The sequence below is a fragment of the Podarcis filfolensis genome (genome assembly GCF_964270895.1).
Source record: "Podarcis filfolensis genome assembly, chromosome: 15".
NCBI lineage: Eukaryota > Metazoa > Chordata > Lepidosauria > Squamata > Lacertidae > Podarcis > Podarcis filfolensis.
The window spans coordinates 2,390,767-2,411,477 of NC_139618.1; the positions used below are offsets into that span (position 1 = coordinate 2,390,767).

The following is a 20,711-nucleotide window of genomic DNA, read 5'->3' on the forward strand; positions in this document are numbered from 1 at the left end:
ATGTCATGACTCAAAGAAGGTGACATGCCAAAATGTGTTGGGCAACTGTAATTTTCCTCTCTTCATTCCTGGCATCCTCTTGAGGCTCAGGTGCTGTGTTGGTTATTTTCCAGTTCCCTTGGTGCTATCTGCTCTTAATCCCCTTCCCTATGTCACAAAGTGGATTAAAAAAATAAAAACATAATACTGTACTATCAAAAAGAAACCAACATAACAACTAAATTAAGTTACAGAAACACCAGCAGTTAAACACATTTCCATCTCCTGGTACTTAAAAACTGAGGTGAGAGACCTTAACTAAGCCAGATGGGACTCCTGGGAAGTAAGTTCCTTCGTGCTGTCACGGAGATAGCCTGGTCCTGTTTTATGTCACCACCCTTAACAACTCTTATGATGATTCTCAGTATAGGTGGTCTTTTGTGGATGAAGCCAGTTTCCAGGTGGCCTTCATTGTTGTAAAGAACTGGGTGGGAGATCTGGAGTGTGTAGTTAGAGAAGCCATGGAGAGAGGATTTTACCCTTGAAGAAGTATCTGTGGTTATGATGGGACTTTAAAACAATTTTTGATTCTGAAGGTCCAAGGGATTGCACATTTTTGATACAGTCGTATCTTGGTTCTCGAATGTAATCCATTCTGGAAGTCTGTTCGACTTCCGAAAAATTTTGAAAACCAAGGCGCAGCTTCCAATTGGCTGCGGGAGCTTCCTGCACTCAAGTGGAAGCCACGTCAGACGTTCGGCTTCCAAAAAAAGTTTGAAAACCAGAACACTTACTTCCGGGTTTTTGGCATTTCGGGAGCCAAAACATACAAGTACCAAGGCATTTGAAAACCAAGGTACAACTGTACTGTGAGTGGTTAGTATTTCTGGGCTGGTTGGAGGGTAGTTATGGTTGGAGAAGATGCTGTTTGTATGGCTTGTCCCCTTTGCACAGGAACATATTGGCTACTGAGAGAACTAGGTTTGCTTGTGGCAAAAACATGGTAAGAAGCAGTGTTGCCTTTGGTCACTGCAAGATACTATTCTTCCAAACTTGAAATTTATTATCATGCAGTGATCTTGATGTTCTGTTGATGTTTTTCTGCCTGAATGAAAACAAGAGCCCAATAAGGATTTGCGAATGTGCTTGTTGCCGTTCTAATGTACAAAATCTGACTTCTTATGTTGGGTGTCTCAAGATCTTCCATGTGACAATGCACATTCAAATCTACATTCTCTCAGCTCTATCTGTTTAAAATTACCTCAAATTAAAATAACAGAAGCCGCTAAAGCTGGCTAAACAAGGCAGTCCTTTGTGTTGCCCTACTGCCTTGTTATAGGGCTTAAAATGATTACAATTGCAATACTATGTCACTGGTACAAAACTGAATAAACATCAAGCTTTATGCATGCTTTAGTTTAACAATTTATGAGTTGTTTTTCTTGAATAGAATGCAGTGCTCTGGTTGGTGCTCAGTAGTTTGTTAAAATTGGGCTTTTCTGATGTTGGCGGGTTTAAAAAATCCAAATGCTTGATATCAAGTGCTTTTGGAAGGAACCCTAAGTTCCTTTATCAGCTGAGAAGAAAGCTTAAAGAGTACAGTCACTTGTGACAGGGCTAAGGAAATCTTTGCTGTTTCCTAGGCACTTCCATTTCCTAACTAGTCTGCAAACTTAATTCCCAATAGTCTGAATCTCAATTGGTGTTGACAAGCTTATCGGAATAGTCACCCTAAAATTACTATGCTTGTAGGTTCTGCTGCTTGTAACTTATTTTTATGACCTCTCTTCTTATGTTTAGCACCCAGTTTGTTTGCCAACTTAATTGCTGATAATGGTCTGAATTGGCTTTCACCTCTAATACTAGTTCCTTCATTGTGATCTGGCTTTTAAAATAGGGGGGTTGGTGTGGTCCCCCCTTCTAAACGCAGCACTCTGTAAACTGCATCACACTGACTCAGAAATCTTCTTCTCTTGTTGACAAGTTTTTTTGCAGTTTCTAAAAAGAGCCACCATGTTTCCTCCAAATGTTGATTGTGCTGCTTCATTAAAGAAATTTAGTGTGATGGGATAAAACATGCCACATTAACCTAATTGCATCTTTACCCTGCAGTTATCTTTTCTGGTTCTGATGACTGTTGTGCTTCTGTTGAAAACAGGTTTGTGCTTTCCGGGAACCTGCACGGGGGATCTGTTGTTGCAAGCTATCCATTTGATGACTCCGCTGTGCACAAGACCTCTGGGGTGTACAGCAAATCTGCCGATGATGAGGTATTCAGGTATTTGGCAAAGGCTTATGCATCAAACCATCCAATAATGAAAACCGGCACCCCAAACTGCCCTGGGGAGGAAGAAGAAACTTTCCAAGATGGCATCACCAATGGTGCTCAGTGGTACGACGTGGAAGGTAGGCTGCTCAAGTGAATTACTTTACTAGTGTCTTCCAAAAGAGTAGCATGTTGCTCTTTATTGTCACTTTACTGCTGCTGGAATCCTGCAGGCAGCATCAAGGTGATGACATGATTGGTGCTGTTTATTGATTCTTTGTGTTTGCATTTCATATGTCATTCAACAAAAGCTATGTAAAGAAAATGCCTGGCTCAATTGTTGTCAAACATTTTTTTAAGATTTAAGCAAACTTTTATAGCTTGCTTTGGCACATTGCAGCTAGCTAGCTAGCTGTCTGTTGGTGTTGCCTAATTTTGCTTTAACAGGAGAAGCCTTCTCCCAGATTTACAAAGCACTTATGGAGCTCTACTGTGTGCCATCCTTTTACTGTTGAATATGGCCTGTAAGACGTAGGTTGATGGGTATAGCTACTCCATTGGACTTGAGGCTGCTTTGCTTGAGCATGTGGTCTTTGAGCTGTCTTTGGTACTAGAGTTGCTTGTCTGCATTCAGAGTATTGAATTTGTCTGTAGCTGTCATGCAGAGCCCTCCTAAATATGCTGACTTGAAAGTAAGCATTGCTGAATTCATTTGAACTTCACGACTAACTGGTGCCTAACCTTGCTTGTTTTCCTGTTCGGTCCCACATTCTCTTTCCCCTTTTTTTTGTATTTTGCCTATTATGCTGTAAGGCTGCAGGCAAGGATTGTGTTTTCCTTGATCTCTGTAAAGCTGTAATTTGAAAAAAATGAGGCATTTGAAAAATTAAGTTCCCAAGAAAGTTTGCTTAGAATTGCAACACATGGTACAAATGAAGAGAACCCAGGGGCCAATCTTCCAAAACTTACAATTCCTAGATTGCATAAAATAATTTCATTTTTGGGAATTTAACTGTGATAGAAAAAAAATTATAGGGTCTTCCTGTGGGAGTGACTGCCAGTATGGTATGTTAGCCTTTATTATCACACCTGATGGTGAGCTTCTGAACTTTACTGATGGCTGAGCATAGGATTTACATGGCTTTGAAATGGTATTTAACCTCAGAAGTAATTTGGGTCTGAAAAGGTTCCCTGAGTGGTTGCAAAGATCAGTAATAAAATAGTTCTTGTTCTCAGGCTTACAGTCTAAAATACGTAACACAAAAGGAATTAGGAGGGCGGAGAGAAAAAGAAACACAGACAGACGCTAGTTTTTAGTGTTCTTACAATGGCCAGCTGGAATGGAAGCAGTTCAAAGAGAGGAACGCCAAAAGTTATTGGTCTCTCAGTTGAGCCTAAGACAGGGGTCAGCAACCTTTTTCAGCCATGGGGGTCCACTGTCCCTCAGACCATGTGGTGGGCCGGACTTTTTTGGGGTGGGGGGTGGGGAAATGAATGAATTCCTATGCCCCACAAAATAACCCAGAGATGCATTTTAAATAAAAGGACACATTCTGCTCATGTGAAAACACCAGGCAGGCCCCACAAATAACCCAGAGATGCATTTTAAATAAAAGGACACATTCTACTCATGTGAAAACACACAGATTCCCAGACCATCCGCGAGCCGGATTGAGAAGGCGATTGGGCCGCATCTGGCCCCTGGGCCTTAGGTTGCCTACCCCTGGCCTAAGAGGTGGGCCTCCCTCCCTTCTCGCACTTGCTGTAGCCTGATAGAAGTTGACTTTTAAAGTCAAGCCAGAGCTCTTTATACTTGTGCTTTCCCTGACATTCTTTTTGGCTTGTCAGAATTATTTGGTCAACTAATCACTACAATATTTGGTCAACAACAACAAAGATACTTCAAACATCATCAGATTTTATGCCAAACTACCTTAATTTTAGAATTACAATTGCGGTTAACATTAAAAATGAAAATTATGTGTATTGTGAATTATTCGTGTCCTGCCCAGCATTTAACTAATTTTGTTTTTATAATCAACATAAGTATCAGATGTGTTGATGGATAAACATCTCTCTTTTGTCCTAGTAGCATTAAACTTTTTAGAAATACTGGACCAGTCATGTGAACACATCTTATTTTGGCTGGCCACATGCCTAACTAACTGTTCAAATAAAGGTTCTCCTTCATGCTGTTTACCAGTAGTTGCCAACTCTTTTCCTGCTTCCTTTCCACTACAGACACACCCAAATTGTGGTGGAAGCTCTGGGTTTACTAAATCAACAGCATTTCACAAGCCGACAGAATGAGTGAATGCTTGTGAAGCTGTACACTTGTCATTTAATTTTGAACCAGGATATCCTGAAGGGACTAAGTTAATTCACTCTTCACAGTGGCAAGTTCTGCTCAAAAGTTCAGGGTTGCATCCAAATAAATTTTACTCAGAAACTCATTGAAATTAATGAATGATAAGCTAGTCATGGCCCTTAATTTAAATGGGTCTGCTCTATGTACGACTAATGTATGACCACCCCCACCATTTAACCTAGAACCTGAGGTCCAGCGCCAAGGGCCTTCTGGCAGTTCCCTCACTGCGAGAAACAAAGTTACAGGGAACCAGGCAGAGGGCCTTCTCGATAGTGGCGCCAGCCCTGTGGAACGCCTTCCCATCTGGTGTCAAAAGGATAAAGAACTATACAACTCTTCTTCTTCTTCTTCTTCTTCTTCTTCTTCTTCTTCTTCTTCTTCTTCTTCTTCTTCTCTTCTTTGGCGATTACTTGTAGCCGAGTAAGATTGTCTTCCATAAACACGGTTTTAACAATGAGTCCGTAAGTGACTGTGGAGGCCAATTCCACACGTCCTTGCACAGTGGGGACATTGGTTTCCAGGTGGGAGCTGATCATGGTGTGGATTTGCCAAGCGTGCCTTCCTCCTAGCACGTTTCTCCCTTGCGTCCTGAGTTTGAATGTCTTCAAAGCCCATGACACCTTTGGTAAAGGCTGTTCTCCAACTAGAGCGCTCTCAGGCCAGTGTTTCCCAGTTGTCAGTGTTTATACTACATTTTTTTAGATTTGCCTTGGGACAGTCTTTAAGCCTCTTTTGTTGACCACCAGCATTACGCTTTCCATTTTTAAGTTTGGAATAGAGTAGTTGCTTTGGAAGACGATCATCAGAAGACATCTGAAGGCAGCCCTGTTTAGGAAAGTTTTTAATCACTTATGTTTTAATGTACTTTTAATCTTTTGTTGGAAGCCGCCCAGAGTGGCTGGGGAAACCCAGCCAGATGGGCGAGGTATAAATAAATTATTATTATTATTAATGGTGGATAGAACCCTCTGTTAGGTAGAATATAGGTTCACCAACAGTAGCATCCCCTGTGTGAGCTCCTGCAGGAAGCCAGTTTGATTCCCAAGTTTGTGAGGGCTTCCTTTTTGCCAAGCATAAGCTGCATAACTTTCTAACCACCAGGAAAATGTTGTCAGTTTTGTTGTTTGCAGGCTGGCCATGACCTTCCATGTTTTCTGGCTGATGAGCGATAAGGTTTGCTCTCATCTCCTATCCCTGATGTAGGTTCTTTAGTTCAGATGTGACTACTTTAGTTTGGTTGGTTTGCCTGGTGCTGCCATTTCACTTGCACATTCATCTGTGCATTGCCTGCTTGAACTGAAGATTATTATGTATTTTTTTTAGTGGCTATCTCAAGGACCATGTATTCTGCCTGGCTTTTAAAGATTTGGTGAATCAGGTTCACTTGGTGGTTGCTAATGACAGGTGGTTAGTGGCCTGTGGAAATGCCATAGAAATATATTCCCTTGCAGTATCTTAACCACTAGTTAAAAAGTTTTTATTCATCTCCTAAACATGCATAGAATCATATTGTTAGTGTGATTTCAGTGATGTTAGAACACTTTCACTGTGTGGAAAACAGGAAACTAAGCAATGCCTTTTGGTAAGAGGTCACCACCATGAATGTGATGTAATGGGAATTCGTACAGTAGTCTGAAGATAAGCAACAATTAGTGTAGATTTTCGGAAGGAGAACAGGTTCACACTAAGGCCACTTCCTTCTTAATTCCCTTCAGATATTTTTTCTGCCTTAAAAACTTGGTACTGTATAACCCACTCATTTTACGTGTACAACTGCTGAAATAGAGCTGGCAGGAGCAGCTAAAGGCTATCTAGGGAAATGGCCATTCACTGTCCAGTTAAGTTCATCTCTTACACACCATACGCACCACATTTTCTCAGATTTGTCACTTACTAAATGAATTGCACACTAACCCAAATGTTGTAACTCTTCTGACCAGAATCTTTCTGTTACTTGGCACTTTCAAAGGTGCAGAGTTACATGAGCTTGGATGGGAAGGCTTTTTTCCTTCGGTCATATTTCACTAACCTTGTTAACATTCTTTTGTGTCTACCTCCCCTCCCAACCCACAAAAAAGCAATAATTTTGTCTACTGAAGAGTTGCCTTTGGTCTTGATCTGTTGCAATCAACCTTGTGCTGCAGTTTCTGGTAATGCGAAGAACCAACCAGCTCAGTGTTGTGGTTGGTGAGTCAGTCTAGGACAGGGAAACCCTGGGTTCGGCCCTGTATACCTGAAGGAGCTTCTCCACCCCCCATCATTCAGGTCAGACACCGAGAGCCAGCTCTGAGGGCCTTCTGGCAGTTCCCTGATTGTGAGAAGTTAGGTTACAGGGTACCAGGCAGAGGGCCTTCTCAGTAGTTGGCGCCCACCCTGTGAAACGGCCTCCTGTCAATGTCATTGAAATAAACAACTATCTGACTTTTAGAAGACATCTGAAGGCAGCCCTGTATAGGGAAGTTTATGGTATTTGATATTTTACTGTGGTTTCATAATTTGTTGGAAGCTGCCCAGAATGACTGGAGCAACCCAGTAAGATGGGCGGCATAGAAATAATAATAATAATAATAATAATAATAATAATAATAATAATTTTTCAAATCCCTCCTTTACCACAAAGCTTACTGTAGGACCTTCTCTCTTAGCCTAGCCTATATCACAGGGTTATTGTAAGGATAAAAATGGGATGAGGGCAAACTATGTACACTGCCTGGAGATCCTTGAAATAAAGGTATGGGATGTTTAATAGAATATTTTTTCTCCTCCAAGGGAATAAAGCTTGTAGCTTGCTTTCCATAGAGCGCTGCCTTCCAAAGAGATGCCTTGCTTGTATAACATGAGTATCTTGAAGAGCATTATACTGTGTAACAAATAACAGAAAGCCTTTGTCACTGTGGTACTGAAACCCATATAAGTTTACATAGGCATTTAAAGAATGATATGCTGATCTGGCCAGTGTCCCTTGGGACTTCTAATCCTGTTTATCACCAAGTGCTGAACTGCCGGAGGTTAAGAACACAGAAGATCCTGTCTGATAAAATTGCTCTGAAAAGAAGTAAAATGCCTTTATTTTATTTATGTATTAATTAAATTTGTATAGTGCCCTTCATCCAAAGATCACAGGGCAATTTACAGCATAATAATACAAAATGAGAACACAGAATACATAACCAAACCAATAACAGCCCCCCTACAACGAACACATTTAAAAGGCCATAGATTGTTTAATCAGCCAAAGGCCTGATTATAGAGGAAGCAATTTTGTCTGGTGCCTAAAGATGTATAATGAAGGCACCAGGCAAGTCTACCAGGGGAGAGCATTCCACAAATGGGGAACCACCCTAGAAAAGGCCTGTTCTCGTATTGCCAGCCTCTGGACCTCTCATGGAGGGTTGGTTGAAGGGATAGACTGTGGTGGTGGTGGTGGTGCTGGCCAGGTACTTGCAAGAAGTGAGGGAAGCATGGATTCTGCTTTAATCACATTCTGAGCTTTTTCTGACAATGTGGCTAGAGATGGCAAATAAGAGAAGCTGCTGGATCCTCAGTTATGTTTGCCTGTAAAGGGTTGGGGTATTTACCTATTAAATGTGTTACCTTCTATGTTCCGTTCCAGAGCCAAAGCCACAGCACCTGGGTTTTGCTTTTGGCTTAATTTTCTCCCCCACTTCAGTTAAAGACACTGAGTTTTTCTAGTCTAGTAAGATAACTGATAATACACTATTTGGACACCTCTTAAGATATTGCAACCACCTTTTGCATGATGCTTCCTGAGTTCAGTGAGTTGGTTTTCAGCTGTGTTTGGATACAATTGGATGCCATTTTGAATCAAAGTGGCAGACTGATTTCAAAACTGCACTGGTCCCCCCCCCCCTTAGAATACATAAGCATTGGAAAGTAAAAGGCTGCTAGTTTAAAATAATGTAAGGAAATACTGCTGATGGCAGAAGTCTCTTGAGTGATAGTACTTTAATATTTCCCTTTAAATTCCTTAGGTGGCATGCAGGACTATAACTACTTGTGGGCCAATTGCTTTGAAGTCACCTTTGAGCTTTCCTGCTGTAAATACCCACCAGCTTCGCAGCTTGAGAAGGAATGGGAGAATAACCGGGAATCTCTTCTCACCTTCATTGAAAAAGTAAGACATTGTTTTGGCCCTTTTGCAGGCTGTTTGAAATGTCAAATACTTCCATCTGTCACATGGACATGTACTTGTGTTGAAAGGTGATGACCCCATTCACAGGCATTGGGGCTTCATTTCCTGTAAGTACTGAGAGTTCCTCAACTGCACCCTAGGCCAATCAGACAAAGCAGAAAGCTCACAAAATGTAATATGACTGATACCTACATTTTCCGGAAACAACTGAATACATGTTTGTCCTGATGGGGTTTTTTTCTCAGTTGGATGAGTAGGTCTCTGCCATGGGTATAATATTCTTTATTTTATTTATTTTATCTTATTTTATCTTATTGGTTTGTTTCATTTAAATATATCTGCTGGGGTTTTTTTGGTTTTATTTTGGCTATTTTTATTCAAATTCACCCTTGAGACACTTCTGTGGAAAGTGATTTAAAAAATCAATAACGATAATAACAAATGAAACAAGCAGATGCTAGGAGTTGTCTCCAATTAATTTCTATTCAGAGGAGACCTACTGAAGTTATTAAACTTAAACTAGTCATAGCCATTAATTTCAACAGGTCTGCTCCAAACAGGACCAACATTGAATACAACCCATATTTATGACCAAGCAACAGTCAGAAAATATCTCTGATGTATGTTTTATTTTGTTTCTAATCATTTTCTTTCACCCTAAACAAGAGGTGTGTCCATTAAGCTAATGTTGCCTATATATTAGCCTTGATGTCATTTAGCATGAATCCCCTTTCTTCCTGGCACCCTACCCTCTTTTTGCCCTCAGAATTGTGGCATTGGTTCAGTATAAACCTTCCTGTAGATGGTTGTTGCTGTAGATGTGGTTTGAAAGGCTTCTTCTGTGTGTGGTGTGGTGTGTTTTCAAGACAGAGAGAGCATTCTAGTCAAACAGCATCCATTTTGAGACAGGCCTCTAAGCAAAAGCAATTGCAACTAAAAAAAGTAACACACCTTTCCCCTAAAGTGGCGACTGGGTGTCTCCATCTGCAGCTGCCTTTTGCAAGCCTGATAAAAAGAGCACAAGTTGTCTTTTGCTGCTGTTTTACAGAATTATGTCACAGGATTGAATGACACTCTCTGTTCTATTATAGTGGAAGAGTATGGGGGACAAATGCAGCCTCTTTTTCCCCTACAGATAAAGGAATGGGAAATGCAAGCATAGTTACACTAATCTGCAGCAGCATCTCACATTTCAGACAGATCTAAATGCTGATAGCCGATACTCTTTTTTTGTCTTGTCTACTTAATATTCTGTAACTCAGATAATAAAAAGTGATTCAGAAAAGCATAAATGCACTTTCAAGTAACACACAAATATGCCAGTCTCTAATTCTGTTTGTGTATTGGAGGTGCAGTTTTTATATCTTGGTGGAAAAGGCTGTATTATGTGTGTCATTGTTTGCCTATGAATTTAATAGCACTATGTACCTTTCATAGTGAACTCTAAGCATGAAATGAGAAGTTTTATAGAGTAAAAAAAACAGCAACAACCATGGTGATGAGTCAAAGAATCATATTGCTCTTCAATGATGTGCCTGTCTTTTGATCTATTTCATGTTTAATCTGTGCAGGTTCACATTGGAATCAAAGGGTTTGTGAGGGATTTGGTGACTGGGGCTGGCTTGGAAAATGCAACTATTGCTGTGGCTGGGATTGATCACAACATCACAACTGACTGGTTTGGTGACTATCACAGACTGCTGGTGCCTGGGACCTACAACATCACAGCTGCTGTCATGGGGTAAAGTCTCTGATGCTGGCAAAGACACTGTGCTGCTGTCTCTTGCACTTGGCAAGGCCGCTCCTAGTTGGAAGCTCCTTCCCTGAAACAGTAGAAGCCATTCTTGCTGCCTTGTCTCGTATCACCCTGAACCGTTTGCTCATATTGCTTTATGCAAACAGAAGCAAGAGGCAGGCCAAGTCCAAGGGCAAGGGCAAGGAAGGGCTCCTTGAGTTCCCATGAGAATTAAGCACCCTTCCTACCCTTAACTGTGCTTTGCTAAATTCTTTGTAGATAAGGTGGAAAGACTTGTATGGTGACAAGCTGTTTTGGCTCAGCAAACAGAATTGGGTTTTGACATGGGGACCGTGGGATTAGATGCAGAAATTAAGTAGGTGGCCTTGTGATCTTTCAGCTTCAGTTTTCCATCTGTGAAATGGGAATAATAATGAAGATGAAGTGGACTTTATATTAAAAACCACGTTTTACCAAGTATTGAATGACAACAATTCTGTTCATATTTACCCAAGAGTTAGTTCCACTGTATCCCGTGGAACTCTCTTCATAGCAGTTGTATGTAGATACAGCCTGAATTTTGTAATACATCTTCCTCCAGATGCTGATGGCCTTGATTTCTGAACTGAAAGGTTTTTCCTGGGTGGGGGTCCTCAGGATTGTTTTCAGGAAGTTTCTAATCTTCATGCTGTCTGATCATAATCAGCGTTTTAGTTAGCCCTTCCTAGGTGAGGCCAAGCAGATTGAATTTGAAGCAGAAGGAAAGTTCTTGTATCCATTTCTCTTTTTTTGCAGCTACCTGCCAGTCACCAAAGTGAACGTAGAAGTCAAGGAAGGGAATGCAACTGTTGTGGACTTCTCTTTGCAACCTTCAATAGCAGTGCCGGCCTCTGACCCAACCCAGGATGTGCCACTAGCCACCACAGAGTCTGTTACCAACACCACCAACACCACTGATGCAAATAGGACAACTTCCTTCCACCAAGCGATCCAACCAGAGGAATTCCGCCATCATCATTTCCCTGACATGGAGATCTTCCTGAGGAAATATGCCACCGAGTACCCAAATATTGCTCGCCTCTACTCAGTTGGCAAGTCGGTGAAGCAGCTGGAATTGTATGTCATGGAAATATCTGACAACCCAGGCATCCACGAAGCAGGTAATTTAGCCTATGGCTCTCTTGCTTCTATGAATGTGTTTCCCAGGGCTGTGGTGCTGTGGTCTAAATGACTGAGCCTCTTGGACTTGCTGATCAGAAGATCAGCGGTTTGAATCCCCGTGACAGAGTGAGCTCCTGTTGCTCTGTCCCAGCTCCTGCCAATCTAGCAGTTTGAAAGCATGCCTGTGCAAGTAGATAAATAGTGGGAAGGTAAACGGCGTTTTTTGCGCTCTGGCACTCGTCACAGTCGTCCATGTGCCAGTAGCGGTTTAGTCATGGTGGCCACATGACCCAGAAAACTGTCTGTGGACAAACGCAGGCTCCCTTGGCCTGAAAGTGAGATGAGCGCCGCAACCCCATAGTCACCTTTGACTGGACTTAACCATCCAGGGGTCCTAAAAAAAAAATGGTGTGCTTCAATAGAAACTTTGGAGCAAAAAAGATACCATTGTCTTTGATATTCCTCCAAGGGTGCAGGCACTAGAGCACCGCAGAGGCAGCACTGACACTCCAATCTCTGAAGGTATAAGAGAAAGCATTTAACTGAGCTGGGTTTGTGTACAGCTGGCTGAAGCCGCCTTGTTACTGTGGCTGCTCCTTTCCAGGTAGCATTCTGCAGGTAGCATCTCTAAAAATGTAGTGCTTTCTTCCAGTGAGCTCAGCAGAATATGATTACCTGCCTTATTCTGAGTCAAGCCATTGGTCTATCTAATTCTGTGTTGTCTACACTCACTGACTGTGGCTCTCCAGGATTTCAGGCAAGGATTCTTTTCCAGCCTGACCTGGGGGTGCGATTGTGGATTGAACTGGGGACTTTCTGCTTGCAAATAAACAGTCTCCTTGCAAAAAAAGGAGCCTCTTAGTATCATATACCTTGTGTTGGGCTCCACAAGAAGCTGTTGTTGCTGGTTTTGCAGAATACCGGTACTTCAGATATCTTTTGTTCTTCCCATTTCCTTTTTATCTCAAAACCTCAGGAGATCTTTCTCTGTCTCTCTCTTAATAAAGTGCAGTACTGAAATGGTTAATTGCAAGTGGGGAAATTAGCCTCATTAACTAGTCAACTGCCAGCTACTGGTTCTCTTTCTGCCTTTATTAGATTTTGGAGATGGGCTATCAAAATCTTTATTGTCAAGTCCTAATTCTCTGGAACATGCTATGCAAGTCAAAACTTGTCAGGAAGCTCTTTTTTGTAATAAGAATTTGTAACAGAGACTTCTTCAGTTAAATAATGACAGGGGAGGGGGATTGTATTTTAGAGACTGAGCTTGATTTATAGATTGATTTTTTTTTTTGTTCTACAGCTTTAGATTTTATTGGGACTCCTTTGGGATTCTTGAGTTCTGTTTCCTAAACGCAAGTTCTATTATAACTTCTGTTGAATATAACTAGCCCATTATTTTTGCTTAAATGATGGCTGCACTGGGTTTGATTCTCCTTGTTATTTCAGAAATGATAGTCTAGAATTACTTATCATTTTATGTGTATATGTTTGGGTAAGAATATACAAGACGGTTCAAGAAATAAATAGTTTATAAATATGATGTATGTAGGTATGTATGTTTTTAAAAGATAACTTTGGATAAAATCCAATGTTTGGCGTACTTGGAGCAAACCCATTTAAATCAATTGACTTAAGTAATGACCATTCTTTATAATGGAGCTACTCTGAGCATGACTAACATTGGATATCCCCCCTTACGTTTTGGCCATTTGATATTTTCATGGTTTTTGACAGTTGTCTGTCTCCCCTCTCCATCATTGTGACAATGTTCTCACTGATTATTCAGTTGCTGCTATTTACACTTTTACTTCCCCAGGAAAGATGTAAAATGTGTCTGGATGGTGTGTTTGAATTTTACAATGATTCTCCTTGAGACTTTCCACTGTTATTGTTACTGTGATCATTCAAAGAAAAGCAAATTATGACACATAGGAAGTAAGGATGCTTGCATCCATTTTTTTGGTTCTGTATCGTGGCTTCAACTAATTTACTGTAGTGCCAAAGGAATTCCTTTACTGCCAAGGAAGGGGCTGGTTGAGGCTATATTATTACTTCCTTTTTTTGCTGCTTGCACATTTTTCCCTGTGTGTGTGTGTTCACATTCCTTGAATCTGCAATACTTGAATAGTCCAGTAAATGTAAGACTGACCTTTAAAATTACTTGAGACTTGCAAAAAACACAATGCCCAGCTAAAGACATAATGGGTCATTTCTTCCCCAGTTGTTGGAAATGGCTGGAAAGTCAACAGTTGACTGACACGGTCATATCTTTGCTCCTGTGGGGTCGAAGTGTGTCTCTTTTTTTTGTAAGTTAGCTTTTTTTAAACATTTAATAGGGCAATGTGTACATCTTACCAGCACAATAATAATGAAAACTACAAAAGGAAAACACAACCCTCTAACAGTTGTGAAGGGGTGACTAACTTGTGGTCTTCCAGATGGTGTTGGACTCCAAACTCCCAGCAGCCCCAGTCAGCATTGCCAATAGGCAAATATGGGGCAAGCTGTAGTTCATCCTATAAATATTCATTGCTAGATCAGTACTAGCACCTATTGACATTAGCATCCACTGCCATAATCTTCTGGCACAGAATTGTGTCCAGCCCGATTCTTTGGGCAGAAGACATGGCCAAGCATAGCCCCTCCTTGCCAACAATAAGGAACTTGAGATGTGCACACCCCAAGAAATGTGGGGCCACCCCAAATACTTTTGACAGTCTCTTGCACCCCAAGCAAATGTAGGACTAGGTGCCATTCTGTGCTGTCTCACAGAAGGGGCTCCCCTGGAGGTGTGGGTGTTTGACTTACAGGGTCCCAAAGCTTATTTTGGATTGTGCAGCCCCTGATCCTTACCATTACACTGGCTGCTGTTGGCATGAGGATGCCCTGCTTTGTGGTGTTCTGTGCTGTCTGCTGGTCACTTCCTGTCTGAAGCATGGCCCCACCAGGGAAGAGACCTCAACAAAACACATGGGGCTTCTCAAGACTCTACAGTGGAGGTGGCCTGAGCCACTATTCCAAGTGGTCACCCTTATTCAGCCTATTATGCGGCCAGCCTGACAGTTGGGGATGAAGAAAGCCTGTTTTGCTCAAAACTGGGCATAGCAACTTTCAGTATGTTGTTTCTTATGCTAGCCTGACTTTCTCAAATTATTTTGCAAGTATGTTAAGCATTTGTGGGTTTGTTTGTTTTTTGCTATTTTCATTAGAATAGAGTTCACTAGATGCAGTGCATTATCCAGGTAGACAAACAGCTAAGAGTAGGTTACTTGGTCTAACATGTTTCTCTCTGCCCTCCCTCACCCCCGCTTTCATCCAGCTGAACCAGAGTTCAAGTATATTGCAAATATGCATGGCAATGAGGTAGTAGGAAGAGAGCTTCTCCTTAATCTCATTGAGTACCTCTGCAAGAACTATGGCACAGATCCTGAAGTAACTGACTTGGTCCAAAACACTCGGATCCACATCATGCCATCCATGAATCCTGACGGCTACGAGAAAGCCCATGAAGGTAGCTGTGTGTTTTCATTTTGTGCTTTCCACCACTGGTGGCTTTAAGGCAGGGGTCGGCAAACTACGGTCCGTGGGCCGGATCCGGCCCAATTGCCCTCAGGATCCGGCCTGCGGACGTTCCATGGATCGTGATTCTGTTTGTTTGGTTTTTTTCTGTTTTTTCTTTTTGGTGGTGCCATCTCCCTCCCTCTCACACACCGTGGCTTCTCCCTGCCCTTCTCCCCGCCCTGCGTAGTGGAGGAAGGGGGCTGGGCTGAGCTGGCGGAGCGCCATTTTGGGCAGCGCCTCTCCAGAGCCAGCCAGCCCTTTCGGGCTGTTTGTCCCGCCACCGACAGCCTCTGCCGCTCACTAGGGCACGCACAGAAGCCATGATTGGCAGAGTGTAGCACAGTGCCTCTCCCAACCATGGCTCCTGTGCCTTCTCTTGCGAGTGGCAGAGGCTGGCGGCGGCAGTGGCAGTGGCGTGGCGTGGTGGGACGGGACGGGACGGGATGAGCAGCCCAAAAGCAGCCCTCGCAAGGGCAGGCACAGGAGCCGTGGTTGGGAGAGGTGCTGCACTGATGGCAGCAGCATAGGTAGGCAGGGGGAAGGGAGGGGCTGGGGGAGAGAGAGAAGCCTTCTCCGCCCCACCCCCCGTGTCCGTGATCCGGCCCACCACAAGGTCTGGGGGACGGTGAACCAGCCCCCTCCAAAAAAGTTTTCCTTTGTTTTCATTACCCAGCTTTTACCACAAGCTATGTAGAGGGTCCCACTTCCTTGTTTTTTCTTTGCCATGCCAGAATGCCTGCCTTTGTTTTGTTCGTGGCATCTTATCTCCCCAGTCGGTCATTTAAGGGCAACTTATTCCATTCATCGCCATTTTAGCAAGAGGACAGTTCTTTGGCAGGGATCTGATGCAGGGATATTTCATCAGATCTTCTGGCATTTTAACATGGTCCAAGAGAGTTGTTATTTCTGGAGCGCCTAGAAAGACCAGGCACTTCACATAAAACAAAGCTATGATGCTTTTTCTGCTTTCAAACATGCAATGTGCAAGGAAAGAAGAGTAGAAGGAAATGGCTGTTCTTGGTGGAGAGGTGGTTTTTTTTATCAGGCATTTAAATATATTGGTAGAGGCTGGAGGGTGGTATCAGGTAGTACAGTGATAGGAGGCAGCAAGTAAGAACAGGTGGAGTCAGGGACTTGGAGGATGTAATCTTGGGTTTATGAAGAGCAGAGGGACCAGAGACACAAAGAATAGAATCCCAGAAGAACCCTGCAAGGTTCTTCTAACCCAGCACCCTGATCTCATGTAGGCCAACGAGATGCCTCTTCTGAGAAGCTCAACAGGCTTTGTTTTCTTTCCTTAGGAGACCGATTGGGGATTGTTGGCAGAAACAACAGCAACAACTATGACCTGAATCGGAACTTCCCTGATCAGTTCTTCCAGATCACTGACCCTCCACAGCCAGAGACATTAGCTGTCATGAGCTGGCTGAAGACCTACCCATTTGTGCTTTCTGCAAACTTGCATGGAGGTAAGAGAATCCTGGTCTCTCGTAGATTGAAGGTAGGGTTGTGCTGCTGAGTACCCTGCAGGCAAAGCTTAAGTAAGCAGCTGTGGAGGTAAACTGGATCTCACTGTGCCTGTGGAAGCTCCATCCCTTCTAAATGTTTTTCTCTTACCTCTGGGGTCATTGCAAGAAAATTTAGCAAGTGGCTGGAAGGACCTTGAGGAAACTGTGCTTCAAGGTCTGGAACTGGATCTTGCCAGTGGGCCAGATAGTTATCTCCCCCATCTCCCATGAGGCCACCCACCTGTCAATCACCTGATGTCACAATGACTTTTCTGCACCATGTGGGTCATGCAAGAGCGTTTTGCGAAAGCTCTCCACAAGCCCCTATTGGGAAGCCCTTTCAAAACACTATTTTGTATGGGGGTTTGCAGACACGGCTAGTAGTGCCTGCAAACTGGCTGAGCCAGGTTTTTAACTTGCCCCACCCACACCTGATGTCACCCGTGATGTTGGGTGTAGAGCAGGTGGGCATGACTTGACCAAAATGGTGGACCTAATGAGGCTTGTGGGCCAGAAGCTCACCACCTTTGTTGTATAGTGATGGGACTCATTATAAAGCATGCTCTCTGCAGCTTTTTGAAAAGAGATTTTTAAGCCAGTTGGTAACTGTACTGGATTTGAAATGGTTTTTTTTATACATGCCATTATTTTATATATGTATTTATTGTACAGTGGTACCTCGGGTTACATACACTTCAGGTTATATACACTTCAGTTTACAGACTCCGCTAACCCAGAAATATTACCTCGGGTTAAGAACTTTGCTTCAGGATGAGAACAGAAATCGTGCGACGGCAGCGGGAGGCCCCATTAGCTAAAGTGGTGCTTCAGGTTAAGAACAGTTTCAGGTTAAGAACGGACCTCCAGAACGAATTAAGTACATAACCAGAGGTACCACTGTATTGTGAAATTGCTTTGAGATGCTTCTGAGAAAGCAATTCATAAATAAATGACAATAGCTTGGTATTTTTTTTAACTTACACCCTTTATCCCAAGACCTTTTGTGTGTCTGTAAATGGAGACACTCTAGAAGGCTCAGCCCAACCTTGTTAGCCTTCCCCCACCCAATTTTACTGCGTTGCTAGTAGTTCCCTAGGCTACTTGGCTGCTGTTGCTGTGACCCAAGATTGATATCTTTTTTTAAAAAAAAAGTTGCATTTTGTCTGATGGCATTTAGCCGGGAAGTCTGTCCTTGCTCAACTTTTAAGTCACAACCTGTAGTAAAGTGCCATTTGCATTCAGTGTCAAAGCTTCTCAGTAGCTGTTTCATTTCCTTGTCTTTTGCCATACTAAGTGAGAAGTGAATGTGACTCGCTGTCTCTTAGACCAAGTGAATTCCAGTAAGTGGCCTCAGTGTTGCTACACAATCTTCATTGTTGCCTGTGTTTACTGAGCTTTGTCCTGTAGTTAAATCCCTGAGACTAGGGACGTAGCAGGCTTGCTTGTTGATGGATTGATTGGTTATTTAATTTCTATATCACTTAATATACTAAAAATCTAAGTGGTGTACAAAAAACTGAAGCAACAACAGACAACTTAAACCAAATATTACAAAAATACACTGTTACATATAAAAATGTAATATTTGTTCTTTAGCACGTTGGCAAAGCAGCCACCTTGTAAAAAAAACCTGTTAGGTCCATATTTTCCATATTTTCCTTTATTTTCTTTCAGGCTCTTTAGTGGTTAATTACCCCTATGATGACGACCAACAAGGAGTTGCGACATATAGTAGATCCCCTGATGATGCAGTCTTTCAGCAAATTGCACTTTCCTATGCCAAGGTAAAATTTCTCCCGGTGTGTCCTTTTGAGATCCTGAAATCAGATTCTCAGAGCTTTCAGTTCTTAACATGGAAAGCTGTTTCATGCTTCCTTCCTTCTGTAAACAGAGATGTTTTAGGTTGTATGTACAAGATCATGGCAGGAAGGTTAGCTCCGTGAAAGACATAGAGTAATTCTGTGACGTGAGCAAAATAAGATATCTGTTTTAGATGGCGGATAATGGCACGGTCTGTGGACTGAGCTACATCTCATATCATCGGCTTGTCCATTTGGGGGAAGTAAATACTTTCCCTGATGGCTTTGGCCATAGCTCTTGCCAGATTTCTGTTCTCCTTTTCTCTCTTTGTCTTTTTCTTTCTCTCTTTCGTACACACACACTCTTGCAGCAGCAAGTGACTTGTGGATTGAGGATTTAGAACCACTGGTCTGCAGTGGTTGGTGTCCAACTAAGACTGGGGTGTCTTTGGTTTAAATCTGCACTCGGCTGTGATACTTACTGGGGCCACATTCAGCTTAACCTACCTTGCAAGGGGTTTGTAGAAAAAGTGGTGAGATTGTTTAAACATTGTATGTTGCCTTGGCTTCTTGAACAAAAACTAAAGTTATTACATTAATTGCTTAATCTACTCAAGTACAAAAGTTTGTGAACAGAAGTTGAAAAATTGTATAAATAAATAGTTTGGACTTGGATTTTGGGAGGCCTGAATTCAAGGGCTTATGTTTATGTACAGTGATAATCAGGTGCATTTTAATTGGTGCCATTATGTTTGAACTGTCCATGTTTTCAAATGCAGCACAGTAACTGGGAAATAAAAGCACTTGGTTGTAGCCAGTTAGGTCTACTCTAGTAGGAGTTGGCTAGAAACAGCCCATTAACTCTGGTGCTGTCAGGAAATCCAGTTTTCACAGGTGGTCATCCTTTGCTCTTCCAGGAGAATGCACGGATGTTTGAGGGTCACCCCTGTGCGGACATGTATCCTGGCGAGTACTTCCCTCACGGCATCACCAATGGAGCTCAGTGGTATAATGTTCCAGGTAAAACCAAGGCACCATTCATTTGGGAGTCTGCAAAACCAATCCTGTCTGCCATAGCTTGTGGCATCCCAATCCACTCTAGGTGGTTTTGCATTCTAGAGGTGAAGAAAACCTTGTTTCTGTCAAACAAGATTGAAATACAACAAGAATTATATTGAAATTCTTTTAGTCTAAGGAAATTGTACAGTGGGCTGCATCCTCTTCAAATCTCCCCCCCCCCCAAAAAAAAAATTTAAAACAAGCTAACTTGCTATATCTACCTTACACCTGGGCACAAGTGCTGCAGAAAGAATAACTTGTATGTTCTTCCAGACAGTGTTTCCCATCCCCTGCTTGCTCCTCCTACCTTGTGATTTTGCTTTATTTTTGCATCTTTTATACGAAGAGTCAAAAGCACACTCTTCATTAAAGAACAATCCTGCTTGCCTTTGTGCAGGCCTCATGTTAAGCCTGGGCTGTCGTCCTTTGTACGAACGCATACCTGCTCAAAAGCAACATTCCTTATTTGTTTCACAGGCTCAGGGCATCATTCTGGAGTTAGAATTCTAGCTCTCAATTCATTAAGTGACAGATTTATTTGTGTGTATCATGCTACAAAGGTCCTTGCTAAGCAGAGGCATTTGATAGGGCTCTTCTGATAAATCATTGTTCTTCAGGTGGCATGCAGGACTGGAATTACTTAAACACCAATTGCTTTGAAGTGACCATTGAGCTGGGCTGCATCAAATATCCTCAGGCAGAGGAGTTGCCAAAATACTGGAAGCAGAACCACAGGTCTCTGCTGCAATTCATCAAGCAGGTGAGCTGGTGTGTTGTCTTCACAGCTGTTTGCCTTTTGCTGCCTCAATCTCTTGTGCCATGAATTGTTGGAACAGTCATGACAGCATCTTTGTGTACTGTCACAATGAGAAGGCAAACTCTTTACAGAGTGCCCTGTTAAACAGTTCATTCAGGTATCAAATTTGGATAAATGAGTAATCGTAGAATGACATTCTGTGGCTTTTCTATGAGATTCTTCTAAGACTGAGCACAAGCCCCTTCCAGTAAAGGGTGTGTGTGTGTGGCCAGGGTTGAGTCTTTCTCCATTAAAAAATAAAGACACACATTTTCCAGTTAGTGTGTGCATATATGTTTTATAGTAGGCACTAAGCCTTAGGA

The 20,711-nt window shown here is 42.4% G+C and overlaps 1 protein-coding gene across 1 annotated transcript in view; it reads left to right on the forward strand.

The window, feature by feature from the left end:
- The window catches only part of CPD (carboxypeptidase D), a 34,839-nt gene that overhangs the window by 2,633 nt on the left and 11,495 nt on the right, over positions 1-20,711 (forward strand). Inside the window, exons 2-10 of the mRNA XM_083587443.1 lie at positions 2,138-2,385; positions 8,606-8,748; positions 10,338-10,507; positions 11,297-11,661; positions 14,985-15,176; positions 16,528-16,695; positions 18,409-18,518; positions 19,451-19,553; positions 20,210-20,352. Of these exons, the coding sequence (XP_083443569.1) occupies positions 2,138-2,385; positions 8,606-8,748; positions 10,338-10,507; positions 11,297-11,661; positions 14,985-15,176; positions 16,528-16,695; positions 18,409-18,518; positions 19,451-19,553; positions 20,210-20,352 (1,642 nt within the window). The remainder of the gene's footprint in view (positions 1-2,137; positions 2,386-8,605; positions 8,749-10,337; positions 10,508-11,296; positions 11,662-14,984; positions 15,177-16,527; positions 16,696-18,408; positions 18,519-19,450; positions 19,554-20,209; positions 20,353-20,711) is intronic.